General features: G+C 45.0%; 2 protein-coding genes across 3 annotated transcripts in view; one reads left to right on the forward strand and one right to left on the reverse strand.

The window, feature by feature from the left end:
• Positions 1-329: 329 nt before the first annotated feature.
• LOC134535196 (beta-chimaerin) lies at positions 330-16,419 on the forward strand. 2 transcript variants are annotated; one of them, XM_063374220.1, is made up of 10 exons: positions 330-473; positions 1,688-1,747; positions 3,705-3,906; positions 5,107-5,358; positions 6,618-6,811; positions 8,087-8,338; positions 9,780-9,944; positions 11,207-11,312; positions 13,009-13,199; positions 14,020-16,419. In XM_063374220.1, exons 1-9 carry the CDS (start codon positions 449-451, stop codon positions 13,184-13,186), a joined length of 1,434 nt encoding a protein of 477 aa, XP_063230290.1. In that variant the 5' UTR covers positions 330-448; the 3' UTR covers positions 13,187-13,199; positions 14,020-16,419. The 2 variants fall into 2 exon arrangements, with proteins under 2 accessions (XP_063230290.1, XP_063230291.1); XM_063374221.1 differs by having other exon boundaries at positions 9,780-9,917.
• A 1,252-nt stretch (positions 16,420-17,671) lies between these two features.
• Positions 17,672-25,013, reverse strand: part of LOC134535198 (alkylglycerol monooxygenase-like) — a 46,480-nt gene continuing 39,138 nt past the window's right edge. The window contains exons 7-9 of the mRNA XM_063374222.1: positions 23,579-23,713; positions 20,047-20,160; positions 17,672-18,986 (exon numbers count right to left, since the gene is read on the reverse strand). Of these exons, the coding sequence (XP_063230292.1) occupies positions 18,744-18,986; positions 20,047-20,160; positions 23,579-23,713 (492 nt within the window). The 3' untranslated portion in view covers positions 17,672-18,743. The remainder of the gene's footprint in view (positions 18,987-20,046; positions 20,161-23,578; positions 23,714-25,013) is intronic.

A 25,013-nucleotide genomic window follows, 5' to 3' on the forward strand; every position in this document is an offset into this window, starting at 1 on the left:
CGATTTACTGTAACTGTTAATTATATTTTTCAATCGTGCACCCAGTTTTTTTTGTTTTTGTTTTATTTACCAAAATTCCGTAAAAACATTGATTTAGGAATTGTAACGAGTGCATGAATCCAACAAAACAAAATTAAAATTTTAATTTATTAAAATATTATTTAAATTTTAGGAACAACGCTAATAGTTTGTCTGAAAAACAAAATTTAGGCAATGAGTGGATTCATTAACTTTAATGGAACCATAATTATTTTTGTATAAATTATTTATTTGCGTTCTTAGGTGCAAGATGTGTAGCTGTAGCTATCGTATAACCTCTATGGCTCACACTTCAGCAGCTGATGACCGTGAACATGTGTTTATAAGCAGTACAAGTAGAAACCGGGGTCTGTAGCTTTTTTAAGTTCGCGAAATCGTCAACCTTTACATTTTTTTTTGCATCAAAATAATGAGCTATAGGAAACTAAATGAGGGTAAGGATTCTAATTCTATTTGTTCCTTGCCACACAGTAGGCTGTTACAAATAGTGGAGTTGCTGGTAAGGGTCAGCAGGGTGGTAAATTGGCTTAGGGATATGAGACAGCGGACGAGGGTGGGTAAGGAAAGATCGAAATAAGGGTGAAGTGACCTCAAGGGTACCACAGGGGAGTGTGACGGGGCTGCGCCTGTTCACATCATTTTGGAATGGAAATGGGAAGTAGGCTGAGGATATTTGCGGAAGATTGCGTTACGTACGCAACAGTGGGAGAAGGGGACAGGCTCTAGTTTATCTGAACGTGCTAGAGGAATAGTATGGTGCTAAAAGTAGACAAGACGAACGTGATCAGGTTCACGAGGAGGACAGTAGTAAGGGAAGTGTATTGTAAGGGGCAGGAGATAAGGGAGGTGGAGGGAGTTCCTGGGGGTAGTCATAGAACAACCTGGGATGGGGTAAGCAGGTTGAGAAAGTGGTCAAGAAAGCGAGGAGGCCACAGGGTCTGCTTGGCAGGTCACGGAAGGGAGGCAAAGGACTGTAAAGGAAAAGGCGTACGCCAAGTTGATCAGGCCAATGACAGAGTATGTGGCGGCAATGTGGGATCCATACGTGGTGACAGAGGTGCAAGAACTGGAGAAACTACATCACAGGGCAGCGAAGTGTGTCATGGGTATAAGGAAGAGAAGGGAAGGGCAAAACGCTCAGGCCATCGGATATGATCAAGGAGCAAGGGAGGAGGTGGGTGGAAAGGCTGTTTTGAGGGGAAGGGGCTGGCGAAATATGGAAAATAGTTTGTGTAGAGGAGAGCATAGAGGGAGGAGATGAACATGAGGGGGGGGGGGGGTAATTATCCCGGATCATATATCCAAGATACTCCCTTGATCCGGGACTTGAAATAAAACTTGAATATCTCAATACAAACAATGTCAGTTCTTGAAAAAAATTTTTTCTGTACAAATTATATAATTCATTGTTAAATCACAAGTTTCTTTTTTAAGTCCAGGATATTTTGACGTACTAAATTAAAACGGCAATATCGTGTACCACAGGATCATGCCTTCACGATCAAGGGATGGACTTGGATACGTTATACGGAACTTTTACCCAAGGGGACATCATAAATAAATTGTAAAAGTGTCGGGAACAGCAGTCGTGGCGTGTGTCCCGGGCCCTCGGATGAGAGCATCAGCGCAGACCTGTGTCCTGTTGCAGACACGGGCAGCCCGGTGCAGGATCTGGGGTCGCCCGTGCGACACGTGTGGAATACCAACCGTGAGTACTGCGCGCCTTTGCTGGTTGCCGGACACTGCGACTGGCCGGCAGATAGTTGAAACCTGTGGCGGAGAGGGGTCAAAATGGGTTCTTATGCATAAACCCACACACATACGTGTGTGATGTATGCGTGTGTATATATCTAAATATAAATTTCTAGGCAATAGGAGTGTGTGTGTGTGTGTGTGTGTGTGAGAGAGAGAGAGAGAGAGAGAGAGAGTGTGTGTTTGTGTTTGTATGTTATTGTGAGCAAAATACTTTAAACATTACTATTTTCATAACAGGCTCACTGTTTCATGCCATTTTGATGAAAGTCATCGAGCTGGCATTAGATGAGACCTGTGGTGTGAGGGTTCCTAAAATTTGTAAATAAAGGTTCAAGTAGGGCTACCTTTTAATATTTATGTTTAAGTTGTGTTTATATATTTATTTATGTTAGGTATATATATTTATATATAAATACTTAACATAGTTGATAACTTGTGCTGGTGTCCTATTGTATTTTATTGTATTGTGTCCTATTTATATTGTATTACTGGTGCTATTTTGCAACATAATTTAATTTCTAATTTTTTTACATTTTTACCTTTTTTTTTTTGTATAATGAGCATGAGTTACTTTTCTACCCCAATTTTTTACACGAATAATAGTTTAAACATGCAATCAAAGTTTCGTGTGCCCGAAATAAAACCTTGTTATTAAAGTTTAAGGTTGGATGATGTCAGAGTTGTTACCGTAACTGTGAACTTTCTATTCGAACATGAACTTAAAATTAAAATAAAAAATCTAGGTTCTTGAACAAACCAGAATGATTGAAACGAGCGGTGTGCGGTCTAAGCAGAGTGTCCTGAGAGGGGACTGCCAGAATGATTGCAATGAGTGGTGTGCGGACGAGGCACGTAGTGTCCTGGGAGGGGACTGCCAGGATGATTGCAATGAGTGGTGTGCGGACGAGGCACGTAGTGTCCTTGGAGGGGACTGCCAGAATGATTGCAATGAGTGGTGTGCGGACGAGGCACGTAGTGTCCTTGGAGGGGACTGCCAGAATGATTGCAACGAGTTGTGAGCGGACGAGGCACGTAGTGTCCTGGGAGGGGACTGCCAGAATGATTGCAATGAGTGGTGTGCGGACGAGGCACGTAGTGTCCTGGGAGGGGACTGCCAGAATGATTGCAATGAGTGGTGTGCGGACGAGGCACGTAGTGTCCTTGGAGGGGACTGCCAGAATGATTGCAATGAGTTGTGTGCGGACGAGGCACGTAGTGTCCTGGGAGGGGACTGCCAGAATGATTGCAATGAGTGGTGTGCGGACGAGGCACGTAGTGTCCTTGGAGGGGACTGCCACAATGATTGCAATGAGTGGTGTGTGGACGAGGCACGTAGTGTCCTTGGAGGGGACTGCCAGAATGATTGCAATGAGTGGTGTGCGGACGAGGCACGTAGTGTCCTGGGAGGGGACTGCCAGAATGATTGCAATGAGTGGTGTGCGGACGAGGCACGTAGTGTCCTTGGAGGGGACTGCAAGGATGATTGCAATGAGTGGTGTGCGGACGAGGCACGTAGTGTCCTTGGAGGGGACTGCCAGGATGATTGCAATGAGTGGTATGCGGACGAGGCACGTAGTGTCCTGGGAGGGGACTGCCAGAATGATTGCAATGAGTGGTGTGCGGACGAGGCACGTAGTGTCCTTGGAGGGGACTGCCAGGATGATTGCAATGAGTGGTGTGCGGACGAGGCACGTAGTGTCCTGGGAGGGGACTGCCAGGATGATTGCAATGAGTGGTGTGCGGACGAGGCACGTAGTGTCCTTGGAGGGGACTGCCAGAATGATTGCAATGAGTGGTGTGCGGACGAGGTACGTAGTGTCCAAGGAAGGGGACTGCCAGAATGATTGCAATGAGCGGTGTGCGGACGAGGCACGTGGGGACTGTGGCAAGCGCGTGGTGCATGGTCGCAGTGTACCAGCTGCAGCAGGAGGCGCCCAGCCCCAGGCCCGTGGCGTGCGCGCGGCAGCCGCCCGGCTGCCCTCCGTGCTACGGCCGGGAGTTCCACGGCACGCTGGCGCAGCGCGAGGCGGCCGCGCTGCTCGACCAGGACGGCTCCTTCCTCGTCCGCAGGAGCTCGGCCGCCGACAGCGACTTCTACACCCTGTCGCTCAGGTGGACACCTCTCACGCCGTCTCGCTCATTTCACTAGAGGCGGCAGTGGGGAACATTTCCAGTTCGGAAAACATAACTTATAAAGTTTTAAGGAATTTTTTTTCTATTTCCTACATATATATTTACATAATTTTAAATTGGATGACATATGTTATGTACAATTATTTCCTTTCTGCAGATTTGGTAGGTACTGTTAAATGAACAAAAAAAAAATTTGTTCCTACAGGTTTTTTTTAGATGATAGAATTGTACGAGTAATAAACAGCGCCCTTTTAATTTCAGTAAAATCATTGAATGAAAACAGGGGCCTCAACTTTGTTTGCAACCGCTCTCATTTTTGTTATGTTGTAAAGAAAGACCACATTTATGTTTCATTTTGTTCTGTTTGTATAAACATTTGCATGTTCCTCTGAATGTTTAATCAGTTCAAAAATTTTCCATGTTCACAGCTATTCTCAATGCTTTTGGATTTTCGCTGTGTTTTTTTTTGTTTTTTCAATCAGGATGGCATTACTGTATGGAAACACTTACTGGTCCCAAAAATATACTGCCGAAGACGGTGTTAGACTGGCTATTGTTTGGGTGCTGATTTGACAGGAACACGTTTCGGAAACCTGTTATAAAACGTTCAGTTAAGCTGGATTCGTAAGTCTAAGATAAACAGACAACACCAATGTCTTGTGGAGGAAGGCAGGAATTGAGAAAAGATTCAAAAGATATAATGCAATAAAAAACTGAAAATCGTTGTATTGAAAACCATTACATTCACTGTTCAGTATTTAAATTACGTGTACTGTTCTAGTTAATATGTATATTTTAAGTTATTGGCATACCAAAAGTTTGTTTTAATATGGGGTTTTTTGGCGTGATAACATCTTATAAATCGATGAACGCCGGCTGCACGCACGAAAAAAGCATGACTCATGGTCACGATCCGCCCGAGCCGAGCGTGCAAGAACCGGCAAAACACTGTTAAAAAGTATGCAATTTATCATCAATGTTTTCTTATGACATTATCACGTGAAATTATCATCCGTAAACAGACTTTACAGACAAACCACCTTTTTTTTTCCGGTGGAGGAAAATGCATTGTGATGAGATATTTAAACGTTGGAATAAGAAAAAAATCCCCACTGTGTACAGCGGTTAGGATTCAGTGTTGGTGTGCACTAGTCACGGTGCACGGACGGCCCTGCGCAGGTTCGGGGGCCAGGTGAAGCACTACAAGCTGTACTACGACGGCCAGCACTACGTCAAGGACAAGCGCTTCGACTCGGTGCGGGAGCTGGTGGCCGACGGCCTCGTCACGCTCTACATCGAGGAGAAGGCGGGCGCCTTCGTGCAGCAGATGCCCTCCGTCAGCTCCTACGAGAAGAGCCCCTACATGACCCTCAACCGGCTCAAGCGACGCGCCGTCATCGCGCGCTCCCTGCGCAAGTCCGCCGACGACAGGTAACGCCTCCGGTGGGAGCCCTTCAGCACTCCCGTTTTCCCCTCGTTACTGTCAGTTGAAGGATATCCCCTGTAAATATATTCAGATACTTATCTTGCCTGTGTTGTTGGCATGGGCGTCGCAACCGGGGGGGACGGGGGGTACACGTCCCCCCCAATAATAAAAGTCTTCAATTTCGTCCCCTCCAATAATATATTTAGTTTTGTAGTTATATTCAAAATATGAATTCTGTGATATAACCCATATGTTGCGCATGGTGCATTTAGTCCAATCGTGGTAATGTGAGCACTTTTTAATTCGATCTTCGTGTAAAATCAAAATCAGGTCTGATACCGAATACAGATATGTTAACTGTGTTTTTACAAATTTTTTCTCTGAAAATCTTTGTTAGAAAAAATAAATTATAATATATTGCAACCAACTATAATTAGATTATTCAGGAAAGAAAAATGCCTAAAAACCACCTTTTTTCATCTTCAAACCCCAAATTTTCCCGGACCCCCTGCTTTTTTTTCCAGGGGATGAATATTCCTCAACAACTAAATCAATTTAAGTCCCCCCCAAAAAATATATCCTTGCGACGCCCATGGTTGTTGATCACAAAATCTGTAAAAAAAAAATTCACAAAACATTTTCCATATGTGAAAGGTCACGTAAGTGATCATTTGAGAAAATTTGAGATAAAACGTAAAATAAAAGGGCACCGACATGAACGATTAACAGGGAATGTCCTCAAGTAGCAGTAATCATATAAAAATAATAAAAGAAGCAGCACAGCTTGTGAGAGAAAGCCTTAAAGTTGTGAAATAAAAAAAATGAAATTTCTTGCAATGGGGCATCAGCCTGTCAGTAATGTGTTTCCATGTCAGTTAGACTCGCTTTAGCTCTCTCGTTAACTCCAGCACTTGTTTTCGCTTCCACCACTTTCTCTTCAGACTCATTCCGTTACCCTCTTAGACCTCGTCAAGTAAGATTGCCTTCTTTTGCATGTCTTGCTCCGAACTCGTTATGGTTTCCACCCATGGTCTCTGGCCCTGTAAGTCTCCCTTCCCTTACTCACACTATGTTTTGGTCTGTTAGCAAAGCCGTCCCTCGAACGCCCTGGACGGTGAAAAACAGAGAAACCCAGTGGTGACGGTTCTGAACAGCCGATCGGAACAACACAACAGCGCGGAGGTGCACAGGCGATGGCCCGGGGGTGGAGCGGAGTGTTGTGTCGAGGAGTCAGGCGGGGGAGCAGCGGCGACGGCGGTTGCAGGCCGGAGCTGTCGAGCACGTACAGCCTGCTGGACGCAGAGCGGGAGGCCACCCAGCTGCCGCCCGCCGCTGCAGCCGCCGCCGCCTACGACCGCCCGCACAACTTCCGCGTGCACACCTTCAAGGGCCTCAACTGGTGCGAGTTCTGCGGCAACTTCCTGTGGGGCTTCACCGCGCAGGGCGTCAAGTGTGAAGGTGCGTGTCCCCGCTGGTCTGGGGAGGGCGTCGTCGTACTCCCCGCTCGGCCGTGCCCGTGGCGCTGTTCTGGGGAGGGCGTCGTACTCCCCACTCTGAAGACACTTACCCAGTATATGTATCCGTGTCTAGGATAAAGTTGTACCTGAAAGATTGGGGGGTTTGTTATTGAAATATCCTGGAAACCCGAATCGGAAATGTGGAACATAAAATACACTTACCGTATAGAGTTTGTGTGTGTTGTCTTGACAGCTAGTTCAGGAACTGAATGGTTTCGGAGTATCCTAGGTAGTTGTACGTGCTGAGGCTTCACTGACGGGGTGGTGCTTCCGACTCGTATCTTCTTGCAACACGATACATTTCTCTGGCAGCGTGAAGGAGTTCCTCGACAGCCGTATCTTCCAAGGCATCAGGCTTGTCGGGTGGTCGGTAGCAGCTGCTGAGCGTCAAGGCTTAACCAAGTGAGACGGCGGTGTAGGTCCTGTTGCCTCAAGCCTTTGCATGTGTGACCTTGTGGATGGTTTGAATTTATTTCAGAAAATATTAATTAATTTTACTTGGCATTTCAAAATTCTCAAATTTTTTATGATTTTCACAGCCAAGACACATGAAATGAGTTTTTGTGATAGAAATGCAAACCATATCATTAAGTAGCCAGTGGCATTGCATTTAAACCTGCAAACTTTCAGTTGTGCACTAAATTAAATTCTCCTTATTTGTACAACCCAGAAAAGTTAAAAATGTAACTTTGGCAACTAATTATGCAAAATATAAGCACTGTATAAATTTTTCATTTCGTGAAAGTTAAACAATTGAAAAAGTCTACAAGTTGATCAGTGATTAATCTTAATATATATAAATCCAGTGTCCTGATGTTTGTTTCCAGTGAACTCTTCACCAAGTCAACCGATTTCGATGAAAATTGGCATTTATGTGTAATTTTTTCCAACTTGAGGGATAGGATAGTTTTTATTTCAATTAATGGTCTTAATAATTTATAATTAATAATAAATAATGAATAACCGATCGCCGTGGGTAAACAAAAACTAAAATTATCATAAACATACAAACAGTAATTGTGTGACATTTCTCTATGTCCAACACACTGTCATATAGTGTGCTATCCAGTTTAGCTTTAACTCGCAGACAGTAAATCTCCGTGTGTTTAGCCCGGGCGACGCTTTGTACCGCAGCTAGTGTAATGATAAAATCGTGGTCTCAGACGGGAGGCACGCCCTCAAAGGCGCTGGAGGAAGGCGAGACGGTGGTTCGCAGACTGCGGCTTCAGCGCGCACAGCAAGTGCTCGGAGAAGGTGCCGTGCGACTGCTGCCCCGACCTGAAGCAGCTGCGCGGGGTGTTTGGCATCGACCTGACCACGCTGGTGAAGGCCCACCGCTCCCCGCGCCCATTCGTCGTCGACAAGTGCGTGGAGGAGATGGAGCGGCGCGGGCTGGAGGCGGAGGGCCTGTACCGCGTGTCCGGCTTCGCGGAGGAGATCGAGACGCTCAAGATGGCTCTGGACAGAGGTGCGTCCCATCCTCCCCCTTCCGTGATGTCCCGGCATCGAATGGAAACATCCAGTAGCTCTGTACTTCTTCCACGTTTCCCCCCGGGGGCCGATGCCACCTCCAGTCCAAATAAACGGTAAAAAAAATTGGTTGTCTGTAAAGTCGGTTTTACGGACGATAGTTTAACGTTACAACGTCTTAACAAAACACTGATGAAATGATTGCATACTTTTATGAATAAAATTGAATCATTTTTTATTGAATCATCACTATTTTGTATGGATACAAAGAAGGAGTGAAATGAAATCTACAATTTAATTTGATAAATTTACTTTTATTTGTACTCATTAATTCAAATGTTTATTACTTTAACTATAACTTTTATACATGTTTGCTATTTAACTTCTTCCAATCTGTGTTGTTCTGTTAAGGATAGGACGAAGATAGGAAAGGTAGGAAATGAATGGGAGTGTTTCAAGTTTAATGTGCCTCGAAAAAGTCAAATCGATGGTTGTTCCAATCCAGTGGAAGAGAAATAGATGCGGCACAAGCGTACAATGAGTGTAACGGGACAAAGCGTAACGGGACAATGAGTTATCCTTTTCCGTGTGTGCAGCCGGTGTTCATTGATTTATTAGACTTCACGTCAAAATGTTTTCCATATTAATGACAATCGTTCATTCACTCTTTGAACTGTGAGTTCTACTAGTTAAATATTTTTACCACGTACCCACTACAACAGTTCTGCACAGTAACCCACAAGTTGAAAGCACACTTACACTTTTAAGAAGTTAGGTGTCTGTTCATTGTAATGTTTCCTTCATGATTGGTATTTATTTAGCGCTGATTGTAGGTCATCTGCATTTATTATTATTTTTTATTCGAATGGATATTTGAATCAAGTTTTAAATTAGTCACGAATATTGAATATTTTACGAGTCTAGTTAAAACATACAGTAAAACATTTTTACCTCCCACACTTTGCACAGAAGTCCAAGAAAAAAATTGTTAAAAACTACTGTTAAATGAAAAAGAGAAATATCAAATATATAAAAAATATATATTGTTGCTATATCTGATTATAAGATTTTTTTAATAATTTGTAGTCATAATCACATATTAATGGTAGCGTGTATGTACTTTTTTGCAGAAAACAAATCCAAATTTATCAATGAACCCTCCTGGCTTCATTGCTGTTACTCTTCTTATTTAATTTTTTTTTTTTTAATGAACGAGTCCCACCTGTTATGTTTTCGTAATGAGTGATGAAGAACTAATCATTGGACTGGTATGGTGAACCGAATGTAAGGTTGTTGACGAACATGGAATACATCTGGAACGCTCCCAGACCCCTGTTTGATGGAGCATGCAGGGGGGGTGTGGTGTTGGGGTCGGTGTGGCTGCCCCGCCGAGGAGCGCCGGCGCAGGCTGACGGCTCGGAGGGGGCGCCCGGTTGCAGACGGGGAGCAGACGGACATGAGCCCCGAGGTGTACGACAACATCAACGTGATTGCGGGCACCTTGAAGCTGTACCTGCGGCTGCTGCCCATCCCGCTCATCACCTTCGACGCCCACCCGGCGCTCATCAGCGCAGCGCGTACGTACGCATTCGCTACACTCGCTCGTGCGTGCCGCTTTCCCTTATCATTGTGAGAATCATTTAAGATATGTTTTCTTTTTCAGTATTTTTAAGCTGAGATTTCAAGGTTTTATGAAACACAAACTGGGGTACATACCAACAAATGATAAAATCTCTGTTATAACTTTTCGTCTTGATTAGTATTGAGAAATCATTGTGAGTTTCGAAATCTTCCCAAACAGTTATAAATTATGATCTCTTTATTTAGCAGCAGTGTAATTGTTTATATTGTACAGATGTTGATAAATGTCCAGTTTGAGATGTCACACAGTCCTTTATGACAGTGTGATCATGTCATTTATGTTTCTGAAGAATCTGCGTACAGTTCTATAGAGTGCTTAGAAACTTTGAATATTTTTAAGTCGTGCGTAAAAGTCGTGATTAAAGACCTTGGGGGTGTAAAAAATCTTGTGAAATGTGGCCGCAATGAATTTCATGTTTAGGAAATCAATGAGAACAAAACGTTTGTGAAGCTTTGCTCTTTTTATTTTGCCAAGAATGTTTATACTCTAAACTCAGCTTCATTAAAGTACACACCTCACTTTCAACTCTTGAAAAGGGAATTGAAGTTCATTTTAGGGTTATCACTGTTTGCACCTGAATCCTTCATTTATACCTCTTCCAACTTGTTACGGCAAGCGGCCAGGCAACCAGGTGATTGTTGTCGTGCTTTGTGTTAGACCTGTGCGAATATCAAATTGAATGTTCAATAAAATATTTCAATATTTGCAAAGTCAAATCGAACTGCGGATATAGTTTTTTTCCGAAGCTGTATTAAAGTTATTTTATAAAATACAGGATTGAAGTAATAATAATTGTTACAATAATGGTTCAACATTTGTAGTGTTTGAACTGATTAAGTGATTAACCAATAAATTGGGTCCTTTATATATCTTAATTCAACAATAATTACAAAATTACAATACATGATACTAATATTGAGCATTCGTGTAAGCAGACGGAGCATCTTCTTTTAATTTTTTATGTAACCAACTTTATTTGTGAAAAATATATACAACCCAAAAAAAAAAACTGAATATTTTCATGGGCGAATCTTAGGCTTCAGTGTTCTAAAGCTTTGCATCACAACTGGAGCTTCAAATAGAACGAATGGGAAATGTCCTGGTAAAGTCAGATGGAACACTAGTGAGAGCTCGGCACGGGCCTGGAGCGCGCGCCGCGAGGCCTGGTGTTGTGTCGTGTGGGCCGGGCTGGAGCCGAGGCAGAGTGTGCGTGTGTGTCGGCAGAGTGCAAGTGCGTGGAGGACCAGAAGAAGGGCATCAGGGACGCGCTGACGCTGCTGCCGCCAGCGCACCTCGGCACCCTCAAGTACCTCATGGAGCACCTCGGCAGGTGCGCTGCTCCCTGCGTCGCCGTCCGCCGCCTTGTTCCGTCAGGGGCACAACAACTAAATTTCCAAGGGGGGGGGGGGAACAATATACCTTTTTATAAAGAATCATCGATCCCCCCTATTGAATGGAGGGGGGGGGGGGGTCCAGGTGTCCACCCCCGAGAAAAAATTTGTATTTCAAGGTGAAAAATGGTGCTATTTAAGCAGTTTTATCATCTAAAAATTGATTACACAGCACTTTCATTGCCCCCGTTTGCCCCCACTTCAAGGTTTCGGAGGGGGGGCAAAATACCCTTGCCCCCCTCCCCCTCCCTCTGTTGTTGCGCCTCTGTGTTCCGTACTTTTAGAACCATTACTTCATACCGTTTCACTCTAGTTAAACATTGCCTTGCATATTCCCGTGTTAACTTTTACATTTTTTAATCTACTAATATTTATTAAATTTTGCTGGTTTTATAATATATTACGTAACACTTTTTTTTTCCTATAATAATTTTTGAAGTGAAACATCTTTGCTGAGGGGACTGCAATTTTCAAACGTTACGAAAATTCTGATCGCATGAGGGGAATAGTTAGGTACATGGTGGGGGTACCAGTAGAGAAGGTTAGTGCATCAGCGGCGATGCAATTCCAACTCGTGCACTAGTGGTCGGATAGGAAGCCGTTGGGAGGGGTAGGGGTAGATATGTAGCATAGCGTGTGATATGCTAGTTGTAACGGTCGTAAGGGGAGACGGCAGGGGAGAGGTAGAAATGACGCGGCAGTGATGCTACGGAATTCTCGTAACGCTGCTTGTGTTTCTCTACTCCTCAGTATTCGCAACGGCTAACGATTGATGCTACCATGTTTATATATTATTATTTATATATTATATATTATATAACTAATAAGCAGGATGCTTTACTTCTGTCATGCGTGGACTCAACGCACACAATTTTTTTTATTAATGCCATTGTTTTAAGTGAGGGCTAAGTGTCAGCTGCCATCCAAAAGGGCAAGTTCAGTCAAAAGTGGGTCCAAGGCTACAGTTAGGTAACTGAAATTCACAGAGTTTTATTACTGAAAAGTTGTATGATGTTTGCAACATTTATCTGATCGATCTCCATTTACAGCAAATATATTGGTAGGAAAATAATTTCATTATTTGCTTGTAAAAACTCAAAAGTTCACTGTGTGGGTACCTGTCCCAGTGATGTACGTAAATAAAAAAAAACCATACACTTTTAGTTACGTAGTTGTATCTTTGAATATATATACTGTATAGAAGTCGCGAGTGGATAGGATTTACTCTACGTTTTTCAGGAGCGTATGATGAGCAGCTTGGGAACTTCACTGCTGCAGGGCGCTGCCGTAACGCCCTGTATCGTCTTAGTTGTTATTTACACGTTAGAGCGCAGCACTGTCGCCCGCTGTCAGTCCCCGCACCCCTCCACCAATCATTCACTGCAGCTCAAGGTCGTTCAACAGGAGGGGGAAGGGGTGTTTGAAGAGTTCGACACTTGCCCGCTAGGGACCACCACAAGTCGATGCCCTAGAGATGGTGGCGATTGCGGCGGTGAATTAACCAACTACCTCTCAAACCGTATTAGAAATTTTAACCTGGGCTGGTGACTTCTATACAGTATATATATTCAAAGGTTGTAGTATGTAGTATTGAAGCCACGGAACGAGTAGATGTCCGCCCGTGCGTGCCGCCAGGGTGGCGGAGCGGCACAGCGTCAACAAGATGACGTCGCACAACCTGAGCACGGTGTTCGCGCCCACGCTCATGCCCCCGCCGCGAGACCTCAGCAAGTGCGTGGGCCTGCCGGGCATGACCTACGAGATCTGCGCCCTGGAGACCATGATCTCGCACCAGCGCGAGGTGTTCAGCTGAGGCCCGCCGGCAGGTGTGTGTCCCTCCGCCCGGCTCTCGTGCTGCTCTCGATGTCGGCGTCGGCTTTACGGTTCTTACTTTGTGACCTTGTGCTAAACCCGAACCCTGTTTTATTGCTTTTCAAGGGGGCATGAGAAAAAAAAAACCCATTATAAATAGGAAAACGTCTATAAGCAGGAAATATCAATTCAGCACCTGTCAGTGTCTGAGCACTTTACCCAAAGGACTCATCAAGCTATTTAAACAAATAAAAGTTTGTCGATAAAAAATAAACAGGGTGAGCTAATACTGATTCTGATTCAACAGTTATCAGCCAATATTTATCCATCGATGGTATCGCACATAGTTATCGAAATTGATCTGAGAAAATAATTTTAAATACTCTGATATCAATACCACCACTCCCGTTATAAATTTCCTCTGCAATAGAGAGCTTTTAAGTATTTACGAGACTTTTTTCTGGCATGAGTTCCATAAGTACAAGTGATTTTAACTGTTTTTTATAGTATTAAAAAAGAATTTTTGTTGGCTGCCTCGGGCAAACCTGGTATCGGTGCAGCCCTAAAAAAATGTAAATTAAAAATTCCCATCAGGTTGCATACAGGGTTTTGTTTTCATGGGTTGCCTTGTTGTACAGATAGACATTGTCATGTTCTATGCGAGGAATCATGTGATGAACAAGTAAACATGTGTTACAAGTTTGAGTTCCTGAGTTCATTACGTGGCATTATATTTTGTTTATTTAATGCCCGTTGGTTAGGCTGTAGTTTGACTGGTCGCACCGTGTGTCGAGCGGTGTGTTTGATCCAACCCGATGCCTCCGTGTGTTCCAGGCTGCTGGCAGCGCTCGTGCGTGTGAGCACGCCCGGCCGTGCGGCCTCGGCTAGGAGCAGACCTGCCAGACCCGACTGTCCCCGCCGTAACCCTGTCTTCGTCCCTCGTCTTCGTTGCTCCGCGACGCGCTTTGCCAGAGTCCGCCAGACACGACGTGTAGTCGCAGCTGCGCGGAGCTCTCTCCGGCCCGAACAGTCGTTGTATCCGCTCTCTGTTCGCTGTGCTGCTTGCCTGTCGCCGACACTTCTCTTTCGTCTGCGGGGGCTCTTTGCGAATCGCTTGTTGGATTGGCATTTTCCCCGGAGTAACCGGAGCACCAACTGCCTGTATGCGTCTCGGTGAACTGCATGTCTCAGGATGTGGAGTGCTGTAGATTTCTGCGATTCCAGATCACATTATCGTGGCTTCTCTCTGCACGAGTTACCTGCAGGATGTGCAGGTCGTAAAATGACGTGGATTTTAGGGAAGGAGAGAAAGAAAGGGAGCTGTTTGGGAAATTTTCACATTAATCTTTATTGTCTAATAGTGCAGTATATCCTGTTATTTCCTTCGGAATCAAAGGGCTCAGAGAGTCAGTATCAGAGTTGATAGTGATTGGAGTTGTAAGAGACACTGGTTCGTCCTCTCTCGCTCGAGCGGAGAGCTGGTCAAAATGTAGACACCTCTCGTCTTTCTTCACGGCCACACACATTCCAAGGCTGGATGCGTTATCTCGTAAAGGAACCAGACGCGACTAACTTCATCGCTTGGTGCAAAAAACACAAGACATTGTCTTAAGGGCGCCGTCTGCCCGGGCACACATATGGTGCGCGGATCTTCAGGAAAAACAACGCGATTTCAATACTCAAGATATCCTAGTGGGGTCTCCTTACAAAAAGCACTTAAGAATTCACTGAGGGCCAAAAAGTACTTTTGATTTCGGATTAAGTCTTTTAAACTGTGGTTTTAGAAGAGTGTAAAGGGCTAAAAGGCATGTTTCAGAGTAATTTTTAGGCGTAGAACTGGTACAGATTCTTGAAAGCACTTAAAGGAACTTGCATTGCACCTTTATCTTCATTTCTCCGCCATATAATGTTAAGATCACCGCTCAAATTTCACAGTTTCCCTGTAACGAGAAGACCGTGCCAGAAATACCGAATGAGTGTCGCACTTATCACCCCGACCAGATGGCGCCCTTAATAGTTGGTTCCATGTTAAGATACACATCTTCACTGCATGCTAGCGTAAATAAAACAATATTTGTGAACAGAGAAATTTATGTAAGTAGATTGGATCTCTGATAATGTGTCCACTCAGACATATCAATAACATGCAGTAGGCTGACAATGAGCTTGTTGATATTCTTATGTAAATGGTACAAGTTCTTTATTATATGCAATGAAATGCTAAGCTAATTAAGGTAGTCAACAGTGCAGGCTGATTATGCAGATGAATATTTTAGTAGATAAATTTTGTGTTCTTTTTCAATTGATCTTAAATAGACTTTCAAAATGCAAGGATAGTGAAAAAGAGACACATTTATGCTTGTCATTGCATGAGGCTACAGTGAAGTGATGCAAAGTGCAGAAAAGTGCATGTTGTTAGGGATAGGTGTGGTGTAAAAATGGAGTTCGACCGTATTTGTAGTGAAGTACGAGCTTATCTAGGATAGCAGACATCCTCTGTGATTGCCCCATACAGTGTGTTTGGAAGTCGACACTTACGCCTCTGGAGAATAGTGTTACCTGCAAGTTGTGTGTTTGTTGGCCCTACAAATATTTTTTTTTCCAGTACAAATTTTGAGTACAGTATTGTGTGTGTTGGTGTTTTCAATTGCAAGTTGTTATTTTGAACAATTTACTTTTTTTTTATATATGTATATTTGTGATCAGTAATATTTTTAGCATGTGCGTGTGAAATGGGTTACAACTCTACAAATATTCCATTTTCAGTTGAACATTCCTTTGCATATGCCTTTTGCCAGCTGTGGTGTGTCAGCTTCCTTGCTGCATTTTAATCATCTGTTTTTTTTTGATGATTCAATAAGGTATTTTTGATCTAAATCCAAACATATCATCCTTTACAAACTATTTTGAGTTTGTATGGTTTGTATAGTTTATGCTATCCCGTATCCTTTATAATTTACCAATGTAATAGGTATTGAATGACCCTAGTTTTATTTGAGTATCCACTCATAATTGTTGACATTTTAAAGGATATGTAAGTATTTAATTTGATTTAGTTAGTTTTAATTATTTTAAACAAAGTGAACATATCACAAAGCAAAAACTGTGGTGTTTGTGTACATTGTTTTATAGATTTTGTTTTAAATTTAAGACTAATCACCAAAGACATTAATTTTAGAACATTTTTAAGCACATTATAAACCTAAAGTGCAATAAAAATCCTTTGTAATTTAATTTTGTTCTATTTACTATACCACTTTCACCTTTTAAAGTTTTGGTTTAAATATCAATTAAGGAAACAGAAGCGAACAGTTCAGTTGCACGGAGAAAGTTGTAACTGTGTTTGTGGAATTTGGCTCTGATCATGATCAGGAAATTATTTATTATATTAATGGAAAAAAAAATTATTGAAATTTTCTATTTTAGGTTAGTACTGTACAGTTGAACTGCTAATCCATTAGTCAAAGGTCCTGGAATATATTTCCAGTCAGACAGAATTTTCCAAACTTCTCAGTTAAAAAAAATACAGCCCACAATTGACAACAGACTATTTTAGTTGAGATCTTAGTTGAGGTAATCTTGTAACTGAGGTAGTCTCATAAAGTCATAATTGAGGTCATCATGTAATTGGTGTTGTTTTGTATTCAGGTCGTCTTATAATCAATATTGTTTACAATCGAGGCTGCCTTATATTAGAGTAATATTTTTATTTGAGGTCTCCTTACATTTGAGGCTATTTTATAATCTAGTTCATATTATAGTCAAGAGTTGTCTTGGATTCAGGGTTGTATTACATTCACGGTCACCCCATATTTGAGGCCATAATTTAGTACATATCACGAACTTCAGGGCATCTTACGTTCAAATACATCCTATAAAAAATGGAAATGTATGATACTTGACATTTAATAATTGAAAGTGATTGTAAAATTAATCAGATATTTTATATAAAAAAAATTGACTTCCAACAAGAACAATAATTTTACATAATTTAAAATATTATCTTCAGGCACTCAAATATTCAATGAATCTAAAAATATTTCATTAAGGGTATTATTAAAATTTGAAGTGAAAAGTCTTATTTTTGTATATTAATTTTACAGAATATTCATACAACTTAAAAAAATTATTAATATAATTTGTAATCTACAAAACATTTCAATGTGTTGTGAGGGTGACATTTCAGGAGAACTGCAATATGTTTTCTTATGGGACTTAGTGTTTAGGAAGCAGATAGGTACTACTGGCTCGCTGTAGGAAAGGTTTCGATGGAGATTAAAAGGTGACGAAAACTAGCTTCTACTGCGCAGCGTAGGTTCCCCCCTTCCTTCTTTGCGACAGAGAGGGGAGTGACGGAAATTCTCTGTCGCAAAGAAGGGAGGGGGGAACCTAAGCAACGCAGTAGAAGCTAGTTTTCGTCAGTTTTTAATCTCCATCAAAACCTTTCCTACTGCGAGCCAGTAGTACCCAAAATGGACATCACTAGTTACAGTAAAAAGTAATAAAAATCTTTATTAAATATAGAATTCATTAGTAATAACTATTCACTTTTCAAAATCACTTACAAAGTAGTACAGGTCTGAGTAAGTTTTAAGTCTTTGTACTTTGAGCTTGCATGGCAGCACGTAGCGGCTGGAAGGCGGGCGAGCCACGCGTCTGCCCCGTGGTTCAAGGCAGTGTTCGCGGGGAGGACTCCACTTCGCAGTCAAGGCGGACGGTTGTGTCGAGGCAGGCAGGCGGGCACTGGCCACGGGGAGAGGAGGCAGCGTTGCCAGCTTCACAACGCAACTTCTATCTGGGTACCAGGCACTTCAACGTTCTGCCACTGTAGGGGGGGAATTCTCATGCTTTATAACGTCGTTTAAGAAACAACACCGCCTAATTGAATTTTTTTTTAGTTCCTCCATGGAAAATGAAATTGTCAAAAATCCGACATAATGCGCTGTTATTTCATTTTAGCAGCGAATGTTACCTATGAACTTAATTAGGTTTTGTTTTTCTAATCTGAAAATAGGGACTATGTTGAACAACAGGTATTGATTTTATATTTTAAGTAGAATAGAGATATAAATTAATTTTTCTACAACAAATGCTGTTTTCAGATTTTTGTAATTCATATATTTTGTGGAATGCAGTATCAAAGGTAGTATGTATTGTGATGCGGTGATAGGTCTGCAGTCTCTGGACAGCACGCTCTTGTGATCATGCCGCTAATGGACTCTGGCTGTTTACCCTCGGCCGCGATGCCAGTTCTTAGCGTTACTGCCTGTTCATCTTTCAGTGCAGTGTTTCCAGTTTTCCAGCAAGACACATTTTCGTAATGATTTATCTAATCATGAATGCAACGTGATGTCACAGACTTTCCTAAACAGTTAGCACTTTGCTACAGAGCTGCTCGTTACCTCTCGTTTCGAATACCAACCGCACGGTACATTAATGTTTCTTTGGTGTTCCTGTTGCAACTGTGGCGGAGGGGGGTCCCCGGGGGTGAGCTTGAAGTGCCTGGCACCGACCCCCGTGGCCTGCCCGTCACCACCACTCGGCGCGGGGCGGGGGCCTCACTTGGCCTTGACGTGGATGCGCAGCAGACGGCACATCTGCAGCAGCCAGAAGCTGGCGGACGCCAGGAAGAGCCACTGCAGCGCGCCGGCCGGGCGCGCTAGCGGCCAGCAGGAGAAGGCCAGGCAGCGGGCCAGCTCCAGCGCGCAGGCGTACGGGTGGTTGTCGAACAGCATGCCGATGCTGGTGAGCGACAGAAGGATGTACAGCACGGAGCCCAGCACCACCACGGGGCTCATCGCCTGCGCGGCACACAACACACACCACACCGCGCTGCTCAGGGTGGTCATGGCATACCTCGAAGAGCCAACAGAAATAATCTTTTTCAGGGTGACCTGGAAAAGTCAGGGAATTTTCAGCAACAGGAAAATATTAGGGAGAAATACAGGTACTTTAGCTAGCTAACGAGGTCAGGGAGGGTTCTCGCTAGCCACAGAGGTCAGGGAGGATACTCGCTAGCCACAGAGGTCAGGGAGGATACTCGCTAGCCACCGAGGTCAGGGAGGCTACTCGCTGGCCACCGAGGTCAGGGAGGCTACCCGCTCGCCAGCGAGGTCAGGGAGGCTACCCGCTGGCCACCGAGGTCAGGGAGGCTACTCGCTGGCCACCGAGGTCAGGGAGGCTACTCGCTGGCCACCGAGGTCAGGGAGGCTACTCGCTGGCCACCGAGGTCAGGGAGGCTACTCGCTAGCCACCGAGGTCAGGGAGGCTACTCGCTGGCCACCGAGGTCAGGGAGGCTACTCGCTGGCCACCGAGGTCAGGGAGGCTACCCGCTAGCCACCGAGGTCAGGGAGGCTACTCGCTGGCCACCGAGGTCAGGGAGGCTACCCGCTAGCCACCGAGGTCAGGGAGGCTACCCGCTAGCCACCGAGGTCAGGGAGGCTACCCGCTGGCCACCGAGGTCAGGGAGGCTACCCGCTGGCCACCGAGGTCAGAGAGGCTACCCGCTAGCCAGCGAGGTCAGGGAGGCTACTCGCTAGCCAGCGAGGTCAGGGAGGCTACCCGCTAGCCAGCGAGGTCAGGGAGGCTACCCGCTGGCCACCGAGGTCAGGGAGGCTACTCGCTAGCCGCCGAGGTCAGGGAGGCTACTCGCTAGCCGCCGAGGTCAGGGAGGCTACTCGCTAGCCGCCGAGGTCAGGGAGGCTACTCGCTAGCCGCCGAGGTCAGGGAGGCTACTCGCTAGCCACCGAGGTCAGGGAGGCTACTCGCTAGCCGCCGAGGTCAGGGAGGCTACTCGCTAGCCGCCGAGGTCAGGGATGCTACAGGCGGAGGAACACAGTCAGCTGGTCGTCGGGACTCACCATGTGTCGCAGGGCGAGCTCCTGGAAGCCGACGACCACAATAGTGAAGTGCAACAGCAGGTACACGTTGCACCAGGTAGGTAGCTTCACGTCGTACTTCTCTCGGCTCTTAACCTGGGGACACAGCACACTTCTCCGCTGACCCTGCCAAGATATGGTCTCTCTCACAAGCCCGATGCTCCATCAGCTTTAACCGTATTGCTCTCAAAACAAAACATCTCATTGTGCAAGGTGAACAGGACCTGCCTACCCAGGCACACATACAGTGTGCTGAGCTTCAGAAAAAACAACGCGATTACTGCTCAACATATCCGACTGGTGTCTGTTTCCGAAAAGCATTTTTGAATATGCTGAGGGCACATGAGTAGTTCGGTCTCCATACTTAATTTTCAAATTGTACTTTTAGAAGAGTTAAAATGGTTAAAATGTGCATTTTAAGAATAATTTTTAATATTGAAACACCTGGTATAGATCCTCGAAAGCACTTACATGACTTGAATTACACCTTTATCTTCATTCCTCCGCCATTTAATGTTACTGTTACCACTTAAATCTCATAGTTGCCCTATTCACAATGTTGAGACTGTGCATCAGCCAACAGCATTGCGCTTAGAGGTGATACCGCGCTTGAAGCACCATGAGCGTTGCACTTGTCATCTCAACTCACCAATACAAATGCACCCCTTAAAATGTTACTGTTTGTGTTCCTAAGTTAAAAATGCAAAAAACCCAAACCTATTAACCCATTAAAAATCTTTTGTGCTTGTTTTATACACAGTGTGCAGTGTATAAATAAATAAATCACACATAAAAGCATCTAATATACAAAACCCTCTGTCTGCAGATGGTCAGGTCTACAAGCAGGTAGACTATTTAAAGGGCAATAATTTAAGTCCTTTCAGATTTATTATTTTTTTTTTTGCAATTATCTCTATTTAGCAAATTTTACTTAGATTTTAGATGACAGGGCATAGAATATATCACTAACAATTAGCAAGTGGGGCTTAGCTGCAAAAAAGGTAACAGTTATGTAATTGGGTATTTGAAGTTACTTGACATTTAAAACAAAGCCTAAACTACAGTCTATGTTGTAGAAGTTTCACTCAGGAGTGTAAAGAGAATTTCATTACGGGGGGAAGGGGGGAAATGAACCACTTTGCTCGTTTCCTTTCAAATTCTTTACCTTTGTTGGTGGAATTGATAAATTTTTTGTTTAGGATATCTGGGAAGCGGGACATAGCCCGTTCATCACCCCCCTCCGGTGTGCCCCTGGTTTCACCCCAGATGTGCGAGTTCCTCGCAGATCTGAAGGGTAATGTGAGCAGGGCACGAGGGTGAGAAGAAGGAAAGAGGCCTGGCAAGAGGGCGAGGAGAAGAGAAGAACCACGGCGCGAGAGGGAGTAGAAGGGAAGAGGCGTGTCAAGAGGGCGAGGAGAAGAGAAGAACCGCGGCAAGAGAGGGAGTAGAAAGGCAGAGGCGTGGCAAGAGGGCGAGGAGAAGAGAAGAACCACGGCTCGAGAGGGAGTAGAAGGGAAGAGGCGTGTCAAGAGGGCGAGGAGAAGAGAAGAACCGCGGCAAGAGAGGGAGTAGAAGGGAAGAGGCGTGGCAAGAGGGCGAGGAGAAGAGAAGAACCACGGGGCGAGAGGGAGTAGAAGGGAAGAGGCGTGTCAAGAGGGCGAGGAGAAGAGAAGAACCGCGGCAAGAGAGGGAGTAGAAGGGAAGAGGCCTGGCAAGAGGGCGAGGAGAAGAGAAGAACCACGGGGCGAGAGGGAGTAGAAGGGAAGAGGCGTGTCAAGAGGGCGAGGAGAAGAGAAGAACCGCGGCAAGAGAGGGAGTAGAAGGGAAGAGGCGTGGCAAGTGGGCGAGGAGAAGAGAAGAACCACGGCGCGAGAGGGAGTAGAAGGGAAGAGGCGTGGCAAGAGGTCGAGGAGAAGAGAAGAACCACGGCAAGAGAGGGAGCAGAAGGAAAGAGGCGTGTCAAGAGGGCGAGGAGAAGAGAAGAACCGCGGCAACAGAGGAAGTAGAAGTAAAGAGGCGTGTCAAGAGGGCGAGGAGAAGAGAAGAACCGCGGCAAGAGAGGGAGTAGAAGGGAAGAGGCGTGTCAAGAGGGCGAGGAGAAGAGAAGAACCGCGGCAAGAGAGGGAGTAGAAGGGAAGAGGCGTGTCAAGAGGGCGAGGAGAAGAGAAGAACCGCGGCAAGAGAGGGAGTAGAAGGGAAGAGGCGTGTCAAGAGGGCGAGGAGAAGAGAAGAACCGCGGCAAGAGAGGGAGTAGAAGGGAAGAGGCGTGTCAAGAGGGCGAGGAGAAGAGAAGAACCGCGGCAAGAGAGGGAGTAGAAGGGAAGAGGCGTGGCAAGAGGGCAAGGAGAAGGAAAGAGGCGTGGCAAGAGGGCGAGGAGAAGAGAAGAACCACGGCGCGAGAGGGAGTAGAAGGGAAGAGGCGTGTCAAGAGGGCGAGGAGAAGAGAAGAACCGCGGCAAGAGAGGGAGTAGAAGGGAAGAGGCGTGGCAAGAGGGCGAGGAGAAGAGAAGAACCACGGCGCGAGAGGGAGTAGAAGGGAAGAGGCGTGGCAAGTGGGCGAGGAGAAGAGAAGAACCACGGCGCGAGAGGGAGTAGAAGGGAAGAGGCGTGTCAAGAGGGCGAGGAGAAGAGAAGAACCGCAGCAAGAGAGGGAGTAGAAGGGAAGAGGCCTGGCAAGAGGGTGAGGAGAAGAGAAGAACCACGGCGCGAGAGGGAGTAGAAGGGAAGAGGCGTGTCAAGAGGGCGAGGAGAAGAGAAGAACCGCGGCAAGAGAGGGAGTAGAAGGGAAGAGGCCTGGCAAGAGGGCGAGGAGAAGAGAAGAACCACGGCGCGAGAGGGAGTAGAAGGGAAGAGGCGTGTCAAGAGGGCGAGGAGAAGAGAAGAACCGCGGCAAGAGAGGGAGTAGAAGGGAAGAGGCCTGGCAAGAGGGCGAGGAGAAGAGAAGAACCACGGGGCGAGAGGGAGTAGAAGGGAAGAGGCGTGTCAAGTGGGCGAGGAGAAGAGAAGAACCACGGCAAGAGAGGGAGTAGAAGGGAAGAGGCGTGGCAAGAGGTCGAGGAGAAGAGAAGAACCACGGCAAGAGAGGGAGCAGAAGGAAAGAGGCGTGTCAAGAGGGCGAGGAGAAGAGAAGAACCACGGCAAGAGAGGGAGTAGAAGGGAAGAGGCGTGGCAAGAGGTCGAGGAGAAGAGAAGAACCACGGCAAGAGAGGGAGCAGAAGGAAAGAGGCGTGTCAAGAGGGCGAGGAGAAGAGAAGAACCACGGCAAGAGAGGGAGTAGAAGGGAAGAGGCGTGGCAAGAGGTCGAGGAGAAGAGAAGAACCACGGCAAGAGAGGGAGCAGAAGGAAAGAGGCGTGTCAAGAGGGCGAGGAGAAGAGAAGAACCGCGGCAAGAGAGGGAGTAGAAGGGAAGAGGCGTGGCAAGAGGGCAAGGAGAAGGAAAGAGGCGTGGCAAGAGGGCGAGGAGAAGAGAAGAACCGCGGAAAGAGAGGGAGCAGCAGAGTAGCAGAGCACCTACGTCCAGCTTGTCCTCGTCGGCTCCGAGGCGGGGCTTGCCCGGCAGCCAGCTGGGGCCCTTCCACACCGCGGCCATCTTGTCCTGCCAGCCGCTCATGCTGCGCCACTTGTTCACCACGTTCATGTTGTAGAACACCTGCGAGACGGCCCATCACACGTCACCCCTGCAGACCGCCACATCCCGCTCTTTGCCCGTCATCACTTACATGGGGAGTGGCTTTGTTTACGTGAACCTTTCGGGTTGGATGTAGCATTGCTAAGATTATTATTAATTTGATTTACATAAAATTAAATAAAAATTTATTTTTGATAAGTTTTTGGGCATTGAACTTATTATGCAAACAAATTTGCTGTGAATTAAACTGCATTTATGTGTATGTTCTTTAGGAAAAAGACAATCTATCATTTACAGAGTTGTTATATTTTTGTTTTTACAAATTATGATTTAAAAGTGGTACCGGTAATCAAAATGTTTAGTATATCATATTTACTTCATTAATACATATGATTTTTCTTCTTTTAAATTTGACAAATACCCAGGAGAAGCTAAGGTAACATTTTATATGTTTCATAGTTTTGCACACACAGGCTTATGAAAATAAAAGTACCAACCATTTGACCAGTCGGAGTGTGTTTATTAAACCGTCAACACTTATCACAAGAACCTGATGTCTCCATGATCTAAGGTCTCTGGGACAAGGAGAAAACTCTCCAGTATGCAGGAAAATGTAATGCAGTATCTTCTGAGGGCCCTCTGTGTCTGCTCTCGGTAAACCAGTGTCTCGCCAAGTGATTTGCGAGTTGAGAGAGAGTAGCAGTCACTCCCATTCTGTTTGTTAAAACTATCTACTTGTCTCAGGTTTTCAGGAGAGAGTAAGAATGGTTGACCTTGACTAAATACAGGTAACCTTCTTGCCAGTACAAAGTGAGTAGGTGCAATGGTAACACACTAGACTCACAGTCCACAGAACCCTGATTTACCAAATCCCTTGGACTTACTACGCGTAGTAACCAAGATTTGTAATACCCCTCAGATGTTGTAAATACAGTTTCCCTTGGGTGTGTTTCACGAACAATCATAATATATTGTGATCCATCACACCCTGGAAGAATAAAATACCCAAGTAATCTGGTGAAATTAAACTTGAAAGTTTCACGTGGTTTATTCGGCTTTCTTACCTACCATTTCCGTGCTCCCATTTTGGTAGTCAGTCTCTTGTTTATGTTACTCCGAGCTTCCAATGGAATCAGTGTATTTTGCAGGAAAAGTAGCCATGTTTGCTTACGGTTTAAAAATATTAAAAATAATAGTCTCTAGTCTCAAGTAGAAGAGTATCTGTAAACTGTCAGTGTTCTTTCATTACCTTGTGATTTATTTATTATCATTTATGAAATTTCAATTGTAGTATATGTTCAAAAGCCTCAATTCCCCCCCC

The sequence above is a fragment of the Bacillus rossius genome, chromosome 8 (genome assembly GCF_032445375.1).
Source record: "Bacillus rossius redtenbacheri isolate Brsri chromosome 8, Brsri_v3, whole genome shotgun sequence".
In the NCBI taxonomy this organism is placed as follows: Eukaryota; Metazoa; Arthropoda; class Insecta; order Phasmatodea; family Bacillidae; genus Bacillus; species Bacillus rossius.

Bases quoted from the DNA above. Each gene is read 5' to 3' on its own strand.
- LOC134535196 (XM_063374220.1), top strand. From the start codon at position 449: ATGAGCTATAGGAAACTAAATGAGG. The intron at 1,748-3,704 runs GTGAGTACTGCG...GCATGGTCGCAG, and splicing joins ACACGTGTGGAATACCAACC to TGTACCAGCTGCAGCAGGAG. The intron at 11,313-13,008 runs GTGCGCTGCTCC...GCGTGCCGCCAG, and splicing joins CTCATGGAGCACCTCGGCAG to GGTGGCGGAGCGGCACAGCG.